Source organism: Oncorhynchus masou, chromosome 9 (assembly GCF_036934945.1).
Source record: "Oncorhynchus masou masou isolate Uvic2021 chromosome 9, UVic_Omas_1.1, whole genome shotgun sequence".
In the NCBI taxonomy this organism is placed as follows: Eukaryota; Metazoa; Chordata; class Actinopteri; order Salmoniformes; family Salmonidae; genus Oncorhynchus; species Oncorhynchus masou.
In genome coordinates, this window is record NC_088220.1 from 12,725,477 (window position 1) to 12,737,651 (window position 12,175).

General features: G+C 43.7%; 1 protein-coding gene across 3 annotated transcripts; it reads right to left on the minus strand.

Annotated features, from left to right (window-relative positions):
• Positions 1-314: 314 nt before the first annotated feature.
• On the minus strand, positions 315-11,934 carry LOC135545534 (E3 ubiquitin-protein ligase XIAP-like). Of its 3 annotated transcripts, XM_064973194.1 has the most exons (9): positions 11,775-11,933; positions 10,550-10,672; positions 9,456-9,731; positions 8,799-9,366; positions 6,799-6,898; positions 6,636-6,714; positions 6,464-6,503; positions 3,158-3,340; positions 315-1,459 (listed from the first exon to the last, which is right to left on the minus strand). In XM_064973194.1, exons 3-9 carry the CDS (start codon positions 9,693-9,695, stop codon positions 1,266-1,268), a joined length of 1,404 nt encoding a protein of 467 aa, XP_064829266.1. In that variant the 5' UTR covers positions 9,696-9,731; positions 10,550-10,672; positions 11,775-11,933; the 3' UTR covers positions 315-1,265. The 3 variants fall into 3 exon arrangements, with proteins under 3 accessions (XP_064829266.1, XP_064829265.1, XP_064829267.1); XM_064973193.1 differs by lacking the exon at positions 10,550-10,672 and having other exon boundaries at positions 11,775-11,932; XM_064973195.1 differs by lacking the exon at positions 10,550-10,672 and having other exon boundaries at positions 1,322-1,459; positions 6,636-6,694; positions 11,775-11,934.
• Between the last annotated feature and the right edge of the window lie 241 nt (positions 11,935-12,175).

The window sequence follows — 12,175 nt, forward strand, 5'->3', positions numbered from 1 at the left end:
CTGTACCCAAAGACTGTCGTCACTAGTTTAAATACCAATAGCCCTGCCTGGCCTTCAAGACGATAACACTGCGACAAAGAATAAAATAGTTAGTAGCATACATGAAAGTAAAGACAAGACACACTTACATTTTTTTTAAACATTTATTTTCCAGTCTTGGTCAAACGAGTTGCACTTGAAAAGATTAATTTCCGAACAACACAATTTAAAAAAGGGGTATAATATTTGGACGTGATCTCTAGAACTAAATCAAGTAATTAAGTGGATATGTCAGTTATGCCGTTATATATAAATAATGGAAATTGATCCAAGTCTACAATTCATCTATTTATTCACACAGAGCACACATAATGAATCATAAAAGAGTCCCACACTGAAAGCATACTAGTTGGCCCAAGGAACAGACAGTACGTTTGGGAACTCGCAGAACTTCTACTTCAGAAACATGTACTTTGCAAACTAACTAGAAACACATGACTTGCAAACCAATAACAAAAGCCCAGTCAACAACTTCATAATTTTAAGAGAAATATGAAGATAACGTGGAAATGATGTGATAGTCTGAATAAAGAAAACACACAGAAGTAAATGAGATTGTTTGAAAAGGCACTGTTGATAGCTGCAATGGTAGATCATGGTGCTGCACAGCGGACCTATAAATTAAAATGTATGCACTCACTATTGTGGATAAGAGCATCTGCTAAATTACTCAAATGTAAGTATCAGAACTGTGGGTACATGGATACAGCCATGGACAAAAAGCTGCATGTTCAACTCAAGTCAGGGACAACTGTCGCATTTTATCTAACCCTAACCTTTACCTAACCTGCTGCGTAAAGTCATTTCTGTTCATAGCTGTACTCCATATAGTGTCAACCTCTGAATCTTCATACCAAGATGGGAAACTGAGGCCCATTGCCTCTTAGGTATTGTCGGGTGAACCTCAATGATACATCACATAACAAGGAAGTGTCATCTATACAACAATCATTGAAAAATAAAATCCCCACACTTTCCATGATTCTCTTATTCATATTTACAGTGGTCCTCCTCAAATATAATATTTCTATATGTACATTTTGTAGTAGGAAAGCCTGTGTTTATAAAATCATCCTCCTGGGCCAGCATTCATTAAGCATCTCAGATTAAGACTGCTGATCTAGGCTCACTTTTGCCTTTTAAAACATAATGAGTAAGAGACAGGACCTGATCCTAGGTCAGCACTCCTACTCTGGAGATGACAATCCCTGACACCAGGTTGCATGTTAGGAGATGTATGTCTTGATCTTCTGTGTGATGGCTGCACAGCAGATGGGACACTTGTCGAGGGCCTCGGAACACTCCTTGCAGACGACCAGGTGCCCACAGGGGATGAAGACGATGCAGATGTCTCTGTCCATACACACTTTGCACTGTTTCTCCCTCTGCAGCTTCCGTAGCTTCTCAAAGGGATCCTCATCTGAAATAGGGGAGAAACATCAGTAGGTAACCAAGCACAATAAAGTAGGTAGAATACTGACCAACACATTTTGATTGTTACTTCTATAGCCAAGCATCACGTAGGCCTACAGTGTGAATAGCATTGTGATGCTATTGTGATTGATTGGAATATGCAGATGGGTAAACTAGATCAAATTGCAAAACCCTGTGGCTCTAATCAGGAACTTTTGACATATCCTGTAAACCTCATTACCAGTTCTGATAGAACAATGCCCTGATATAATGATGCTAACAAGTAGACGTTGACCGATTATTATTTTTCAACGCCGATACCGATTAAATCGGACGAGATAGATATTTGTAATAATGACAATTACAACAATATTGAATGAACACTTATTTTAACTTAATATAATACATCAATAAAAATCAATTTAGTCTCAAATAAATAATGAAGCATGTTCAATTTGGTTTAAATGATGCAAAAACAGTGTTGGAGAAGTAAAAGTACAATATGTGCCATGTAAAAAAGCTAAAATTCCTTGCACAGAACATGAGAACATATGAAAGCTGGTGGTTCCTTTTAACATAAGTCTTCAATATTCCCAGGTAAGAAGTTTTAGGTTGTAGTTATAGGACTATTTCCCTCTATACCATTTGTATTTCATATACCTTTGATTATTGTATGTTCTAATATGTACTTTAGTATTGCCAGCCTAATCTCGGTAGTTGATAGGCTTGAAGTCAAAAACAGCGCAATTCTTGAAGCATTGCGAAGAGCTGCTGGCAAACAGCAAAAAGTGCTGTTTGAATGAATGCTTACGAGCCTGCTGCTGCCTACCACCGCTCAGTCAGACCGCTCTATCAAATCATAGACTTAATTATAATATAATAACACACAGAAATACGAGCCTTAGGTCATTAATATGGTCAAATCCGGAACCTATCATTTCAAAATAAAATGTTTCTTTCAGTGAAATACAGAAGGAACCGTTACGTATTTTATCTAACGGGTAACATCCATAAGTCTAAATATTGCTGTTACATTGTACAACCTTCAAGGTTATGTCATAATTATGTAAAATTCTGGCAAATTAGTTCGCAACGATCTAGGCGGCCCAAACTGTTGTGTATACCCTGACTGCGTGCAATGAACGCAAGAGAAGTGACACAATTTCCCTAGTTAAAAGAAATTCATGTTAGCAGGCAATATTAACTAAATATGCAGGTTTAAAAATATATACTTAAGTATTGATTTTAAGAAAGGCGTTGATGTTTATGGTTAGGTACACATTGGTGAAATGACAGTGCTTTTTTTCACAAATGCGCTTGTTAAATCATCCGTTTGGCGAAGTAGGCTGTGATTCAATGATAAATTAACAGGCACCACATTGATTATATGAAACGCAGGACAAGATAGATAAACTAGTAATATCATCAACCATGTGTAGTTAACGAGTGATTATGTTAAGATGGATTGTTTTTATAAGATACGTTTAATGCTAGCTAGCAATTTACCTTGGCTCCTTGCTGCACTCGCATAACAGGTAGTCAGCCTGCCACACGGTCTCCTCGTGGAGTGCAATGTAATCAGCGTCCAAAATTGCCAATTACCGATTGTTATGAAGACTTGAAATATGCCCTAATTAAAAATCGGCCATTCCAGTTAAATCTGTCGACCTCTACTAACAAGCATTGCTAACTGTGAGACACATACCATGGTTCTCTGCGGTCTCTGCGTCGCTGTCAGGGCCTCTGTTAAAGCAGTCCTGCAGCAGAGTCTCCAGGGTGGTGTAGCCTGTCCCAGCCCTGCGTATCCTCTCCAGTATGGTCCTCTCTACCAGGGCAGGCTCCAGACCCATCTCTACCGCCCTCTGGGCCATGGCTGACCTCAGCACCTCTGCACAGAGATGATGAAGGACATTGAGCCTGTTCTAGTCTGTGTGGGAAATAGCACCCTACACGTAGAGGGCCTTCGGAAAGTATTCAGACTTTTGGTACATTAGGTTACAGCCTTATTCTAAAATGGATTCAATTGTCCCCTCAATCTACACACAAAACCACATAATGTCAAAGCAAAAAAGGGTTTATGTTTGCTAATTTATATTTTTTTAAATAAATGTAAAAAAATATAGAAATTGACAGTCAAGTCAAAAGTTTGGACACCTACTCATTCAAGGGTTTCTTTATTTGTACTATTTCTACATTGTAGAATAATAGTGAAGACGTCAAAACTATGAAATAACACATGGAATCATGTAACCAAAAAGTGTTAAATCAAAATATATTTTATATTTGAGATTCTTCAAAATAGCCATCCTTTGCCTCGATGACAGCTTTGCACACTCTTGGCATTCTCTCAACCAGCTTCACCTGGAATGCTTTTCCAACAGTCTTGACGGAGTTCCCACATATGCTGAGCACTTGTTGGCTGCTTTTCCTTGACTCTGCGGTCCAACTCATCCCAATTGGGTTGAGGTCGGGTTATTGTAGAGGCCAGGTCATCTTATGCAGCACTCCATCACACTCCTTCGTGGTCAAATAGCCCTTACACAACCTGGAGGTGTTTTGGGTCATTGTCCTGTTGAAAAACAAATGATAGTGGGACTAAGTGCAAACCAGATGGGATGGCATATCGCTGTATTGCACCTACTCTGCGTCTTAAAGACACATTTTCCACCAGTCTTATGTCCATTGCTCGTGTTTCTTGGCCCAAGCAAGTCTCTTCTTATTATTGGTGTCCTTTAATAGTGGTTTCTTTGCAGTAATTTGACCATGAAGGCCTGATTCACGCAGTCTCTTCTGACCAGTTGATGTTGAGATGTCTGTTACTTGAACTCTGAAGCATTGCAAATATTTGCACTGCATTTTCTGAGGCTGGTAACTAATGAACGTATCCTCTGCAGCAGAGGGAACTCTGGGTCTTCCATTCCTGTGGCGGTCCTCATGAGAGACAGTTTCACCATACCACAGCAGAGGGAACTCTGGGTCTTCCACTCCTGTGGCGGTCCTCATGAGAGACAGTTTCACCATACCACAGCAGAGGGAACTCTGGGTCTTCCACTCCTGTGGCGGTCCTCATGAGAGACAGCACCATACCACAGCAGAGGGAACTCTGGGTCTTCCACTCCTGTGGCGGTCCTCATGAGAGACAGTTTCACCATACCACAGCAGAGGGAACTCTGGGTCTTCCACTCCTGTGGCGGTCCTCCTGAGAGACAGTTTCATCATAGGGCTTGATGGTTTTTGCGACTGCCTTGTCTGACCATGTCTTAAAGTATTCACGGACTGTCGTGTCTTTGATTATTTGAGCCGTTCGTGCCATAATATGGACTTGGTCTTTTACCAAAAAGAGCTTTCTTCTGTATACCACCCCTACATTGTCACAACACAACTGATTGGCTCAAACATATTAAGAAGGATAGAAATTCTGCAAATTAACAAGGCACACCTCTTAATTGAAATGCAGTCCAGGTGACTACCTCATGAAGCTGGTTGAGAGAATACCAAGAGTGTGCAAAGCTGTTAAGGCAAAGGGTGGCTACTTTGAAGAATATCAAATATATTTTGATTTGTTTAACACTTTTTTGGTTACTACATGAGTCCATGTGTTATTTCATAGTTTAAGTATTCACTATTATTCTACAATGTAGAAAACAGTAAAAATAAAGAAACTCTGGTGTGTGCAAAATTGACTGGTACTGTAAATATTCAGACCATTTACTCAGTACTTTGTTGAAGCACCTTTGGCAATGATTACAGCCTTGAGTCTTTTTTGGTATGATGCTATATAAGCTTGGCACACTTTTTATTTTGGGAGATTATGCCATTCTTCTCTGCAGATCCTCTCATGCTTTGTCAGGTTGGATGTGGAGCGTCGCTGCACAGCTATTTCCAGAGATGTTCGATCAGGTTCAAGTCCAGGCTTTGGCTGGGCCACTCAAGGACATTCAGAGACTTGTCCCGAAGCCACTCCTGCCTTGTCTTGGCTGTGTGCTTAGGGTTGTTGTCCTGTTGGAAGGTGAACCTTCACCCCAGTCTGAGGTCCTGAGTGCTCTGGAGCAGGTTTTCATCAAGGATGTCTATGTATTTTTCTCCACTCATCTTTGCCTCAAGGCCAAAGAGTTCAATTTTGGTTTCATCAGACCAGAGAACCTTGTTTATCATGGGTTGAGAGTCTTTAGGTGGCTTTTGGCAAACTCAAATTAGGCTGTCATGTGCCTTTTACTGAGGAGTGGCTTCTGTCTGGTCACTACCATAAAGGCCTGATTGGTGGTGTGCTGCAGAGATGGTTGTTCTTCTGGAAGGTTCTCCCATCTCCAGAGAAACTCTAGAGCTCTGTCAGAGTGACCATTGGGTTCTTGGTCAGCCGCCCTGACCAACCCCCCCAATCGCTCAGTTTGGCCAGCTGACCAGCTTGAGGAAGAGTCTTGGTGGTTCCAAACTTCTTCCATTTAAGAATTGTGTTCTAGGGGAATTTTTTTGGGGGGGGAAACTCTTCCCCAGATCTGTGCGTCAACACAATCCTGTCTCGGAGCTCTACGGACAATTCCTTTGACCGCATGGCTTGGTTTTTGCTCTGACATGCACTGTCAACTGTGGGACCTTATATAGACAAATCATGTCCAATCAATTGAATTTACCACTGGTGGACTCCAATCAAGGTTGTAGAAACATCTCAAGGATGATCAATGGTAACAGGATGCACCGGAGCTCAAATTCGAGTCTCAAAGCAAAGGGTCTGAATACTCATGTAAATTAGGTATGTTTATGTTTTAATACGTTTGCAAAAATTTCTAAAACTGTTTTCGCTTTGTCATTATGGGGTAGTTTGCAGATTGCTGAGGATTATTTATTTAATCAATTTTTAAATAAGGCTGTAACGTAACAAAATGTGGAAAAAGTCAAGGGGTCTGAATACTTTCTGAATGCACACCACCCCTCCCTTTTGTCTCGTTCCAAAACGAATAAATAAAAAGTGAAAGGGGTACAACTTCATTAAAAAAACAAAAACAAATTATACCTGTTCTGTGACTTGAACATCCATTCAGGTGACTTGAAGCCTGGAAAAATCAATAGAAAGAAGGAATTTGATATGGTAGGAGTCAAGTAAGGATACGTACAGTTTAATATGTTTGACCGCAGGTTTAGGGGTTAGAGGTCAGGGTTAGGAGGATGAAGTCTTTGAGACTTACAGCATTGTTCCAGCCAGGACCTTTTAACTGAACACTGCTGACGAACTCCTGTCCTTTCTCTGTCAGCAGAAAATTACACCTGGATTAAAACATGACACAACGTTAGTGACGTGCATGTGGATGTTAACTTTCTACTGAGTGTGAGTGACAGGTTTGTCTTTACCCCGGATAGTGTTTGGCGTGCTCCTCCCAGGGATTCTCGTCCGGCTGCCAGCCCTTCAGACCTCCACCACAGCAGAAACACACCACACGGTCTGGAGCTCCTGCACCCACACAGAAACACACACACTTGGGTTAAGATCAACCCAGACACACACACTGGTTAAGATCAACCCAGACACATACACACACACACACACACACACACACACACACACACACACTGGTTAAGATCAACCCAGACACATACACACACACACACACACACAGGTTAAGATCAACCCAGACACACACACTGGTTAAGATCAACCCAGACACATACACACACACACACACACTGGTTAAGATCAACCCAGACACATACACACACACACACACACTGGTTAAGATCAACCCAGACACATACACACACACACACACACTGGTTAAGATCAACCCAGACACACACACTGGTTAAGATCAACCCAGACACATACACACACACACACACACTGGTTAAGATCAACCCAGACACATACACACACACACACACTGGTTAAGATCAACCCAGACACACACACACACACACACACACTGGTTAAGATCAACCCAGACACATACACACACACACACACTGGTTAAGATCAACCCAGACACATACACACACACACACACACTGGTTAAGATCAACCCAGACACATACACACACACACACACACACACACACTGGTTAAGATCAACCCAGACACATACACACACACACACACACACACTGGTTAAGATCAACCCAGACACATACACACACACACACACACACACTGGTTAAGATCAACCCAGACACATACACACACACACACACACACACACACACTGGTTAAGATCAACCCAGACACACACACACACACACACACTGGTTAAGATCAACCCAGACACACACACACACACTGGTTAAGATCAACCCAGACACACACACACACACACTGGTTAAGATCAACCCAGACACACACTGGTTAAGATCAACCCAGACACACACACACACTGGTTAAGATCAACCCAGACACATACACACACACACGCACACTGGTTAAGATCAACCCAGACACATACACACACACACTGGTTAAGATCAACCCAGACACACACACACACACACACTGGTTAAGATCAACCCAGACACACACACACACACACACTGGTTAAGATCAACCCAGACACACACACACACACACACACACACACACTGGTTAAGATCAACCCAGACACATACACACACACACACAGGTTAAGATCAACCCAGACACATACACACACACACACACACTGGTTAAGATCAACCCAGATACACACACACTGGTTAAGATCAACCCAGACACACACACACACACACACACACACACTGGTTAAGATCAACCCAGATACACACACACTGGTTAAGATCAACCCAGACACACACACACACACACACTGGTTAAGATCAACCCAGACACATACACACACACACACACACTGGTTAAGATCAACCCAGACACATACACACACACACTGGTTAAGATCAACCCAAACACATACACACACACACTGGTTAAGATCAACCCAGACACACTGGTTAAGATCAACCCAGACACACACACTGGTTAAGATCAACCCAGACACACACACACACACACACACTGGTTAAGATCAACCCAGACACATACACATACACACACACACACACACACACACACACTGGTTAAGATCAACCCAGACACACACACACTGGTTAAGATCAACCCAGACACATACACACACACACTGGTTTAGATCAACCCAGACACATACACACACACACTGGTTAAGATCAACCCAGACACATACACACACACACTGGTTAGGATATATGTCCACAGTCCCCTCTATGTCCCCTCCTCTCAGGCCCTTTTACTATTAAGTAGCAGGTAACTGTAATAATACGTTTTGAATTGTATTTGTTAAGTTACTTTTCTCACAGCCAAAGCTCTAGTGTACCCCACTCCCAGGTCTCACCTGTGTTGTAGAAGCCTGCTCTGGCCAGCCTCTCGTGGTCTATAGGGTGCTGGATTCCTGCAAAGCTGCCTAGCCTCTCCTCAAAGCTCTGCATGGGGACCCGAGGACCCGGGCGTGGCCTGGTCTCCCCTACCTCCTCCTCTCTCCCCGCCTGAGAGGGGAGGTTCCCCACATCATGCCCCAGTATGAAGAAGCAGTAGGGGAAGTGTTTGGAGTGCTCCCCCCACGCCGTGTCCCCAGGCTCCCAGCCCCCCAGCATCCCTCCACAGCAGAAGCACTGCACCCGGTCACTCTCCCCCAGATAGAAGAGCCCTGCCTGGGCCAGCTCTCTTGGCCGGACCGGGGATGTGGAGGGCCACGGGCCTAAGGTGTTGAACCGGGAGTCTTCGCTGACCATGTGCGGGACCATGGGGTAGGTGGACTCATCCACCACCTCTCCCGTCCTCAGGCGGAACTCCATGTCCTCGGCGTCTTCGTTGTAGTGGGGTTCGTTGGTCAGCATGGCACCTTGAAGAGAGTTGACCCTGGATCGATGGGTGCAGCTCAGGAACTTACAGTTAGGGGAGACCTGAAACATTACAACAGTAGTATCATCATTTGTTAGAAACAGGAAATCAAATTGTTTTGCACATGTGTCATCACCCTTCTCATGCTCACCTCCGCGTGCCTCTCCGCGGGTGTGTCCCCTCCACACCAGTTCTCTACAGTCTTGTGGCAGCTGAAGCAGCGCACCTTGTCAGCCTGTCCCGTGAAGTAGAAGCCAGCGCGGGCCAGCCTCTCCGCTGACACCTGCTGGGCCAGGGGGGAACCCCGGAACGAGTCCAGCCGCATGTCCATCATGGACCAGTCTACTGCATGGTCCGACTCCAGATCACTGTCTCTCCCGGGGCCTGACATCACGACACAGGGACAGGGCTGCCTGAGATGGATGGACTGGGGGGGAACAAACAACAAAGTCATTTCCACCACGACACCATGTAAATGCATAAGTTTGACAATAGAGAGCCTTGTATTTCCTAAAGTGGCACTAGATGGCAATATGCACATTGCTATGGATATTGGGATGCTGTGCCTTTAAGACAGGAAAGAGTGTGTGGTCACATGCAGGCATTGGCTGTTACATGTGAGGGGTGGGGAGGCAGGAACAGGCTCTTTAAGACATGCTCTCACACTACCGTCCTGCTGACCACAGGAATACAGAGAAATACACAACGACCCACACAGCCCAATGTAATCAACACTTATTATTTTAAGTGAGCACTGGGCTCAGTTTTCCTTTATTTCCTATTATCTGCTCTTTAAAACAAAGCTCAGCATTTTGTAGGAAAGGAGTTACGTAACACCTACTTTGCATGTGAATCAATCAGCCCTCTCCGAGTAGTGTGTTGCAACACGATCAGTACCCAGCCTTATCAATGTTACGGTACTAACACAGCACAAATCCCCAACAGGGAGGGTAAGGAACCAGTCAGTTAGAACAATCAGCTATTTCACCTCCGGCTGTATTCACCAATCAAATGTTATCCAATCCCATCACTATTCCTTCCGTCAACATTAATGCAATCAATTACATACAGTACCTCGTTGCCATGCCTTGTGTTAGGCTAGATAAATTGGCTATAGCAGCAACAGACAGGCACCCAGGCTACCAACCATAGAATTACCATTTATATGGAATATAATTACGCTACTGTCTATGCTAGCAAACAACCAACCAATATTGGTTATGTTTGTTGTAATATTTTGTATACCTGCCATCCCCATTGCAGCAAGCGAGGCTTGCTTCAGAATGAAAAATGCACGTAGACTGGAAGTTGTCATGGTTTCATAGGCAGCACTCTCACACTATAATGAAACTGTCCCTTGGCAGACTGCTGTGAAAAGAGACATGTAGATGACTAAATGGATGGGATGATGATGTCTAAGGAAAGTTTGCTGTATCCACTCGTCCCCATGCTCTCTCTGACGGCTCCAAAAGGCATCATGTGGATGCCGTCATCATCAACAGGGCCCTGAGTAATGGATGCAGTCATCATCAACAGGGCCCTGAGTAATGGATGCAGTCATCATCAACAGGGCCCTGAGTAATGGATGCAGTCATCATCAACAGGGCCCTGAGTAATGGATGCCATCATCATCAACAGGGCCCTGAGTAATGGATGCAGTCATCATCAACAGGACCCTGAGTAATGGATGCAGTCATCATCAACAGGGCCCTGAGTAATGGATGCAGTCATCAGCAACAGGGCCCTGAGTATAACATATTCTTGACTCTGAACTGGCTATGTGTCCATGATTGTATAACTCAGCCATGTTTTACACTGCAGTCTTTGTGGCCGAGGCCCATCTGTTACTGACCAGAGCTGGGCCTTAATCCAAATGCACAGAAAGGACATGTGGATGTATAGATTACAGCACTTGGTCGAATGACAGCAATAGGCTGATCATACATGTATGCAAAGTGTAGGTCAAGGGTTCTGGGAGACCTTTTCGGCACAGTAGCGCCGTGTCCGCGGTTCAAACTCCACTCTGACTAAATGTTCCCACTCAATGCAACAGTCAATCGGACACGTGGGGGTGGGTGAGGTCTATTGGCCGGCCACGTACATTCTGGAAAGTTCACAAGCTCTTGTTTGTGTCTATAGCAAGACAAAAGTCCCAAACATTACCATGGGTTAACGTGAATCGCAATGTGCTGCCGATTGACCTGTTTGAGATTTGGCACAGTTGAGTACTCTGCTGGGCATGGACTCTCGGGGATTACATTCTTCCAATGTTAAGTATGACATAGTTAAATAAAACACAAGCAACGTTTCGTGTAATAACGAAAACTAACAAAGCAAATATTATCTGTCTATAGTGCACTGATCAGTCGACATTCAGCTGGTTCGCCATAGACAGTAACGTAGTACAACAGACGAGCCGTCAACCATAACAGTTGAAAATACATCGCAAAAACATAACCTATACGCATACCTTGGAAAAGCTTGGATGTCAACTCGTGTCTGTGAGGTCTTGGATGGTGCCTGTCTCCTTTCCAAATAAGACAGATCACCAATATTTTTGACCAGACTATTTGACCCTGGTTTCGGGAAGTAAGTTCAGCGTTAGTGTTGTTCTGCGCACCACTACAGACGCAGCCCACCTGACCACCATAGCGGAAATGTAAAGTTTATGACGTAGAAAAAAAGGGAAGGTATAGTACGTGTGTGGCAAGGCTCTATGTATTCCATAGAGGCTTCCTGTTTATGAGTTGTTATGTTTGGTGTATGGCATTCATAAGAACGGAATACTTAGTACTTAACACTGCTCTGTGTTGGGGGAAATTAATGAATATTCATCGGGCTTGGACGATATATCTTTATTTTGATATCTTT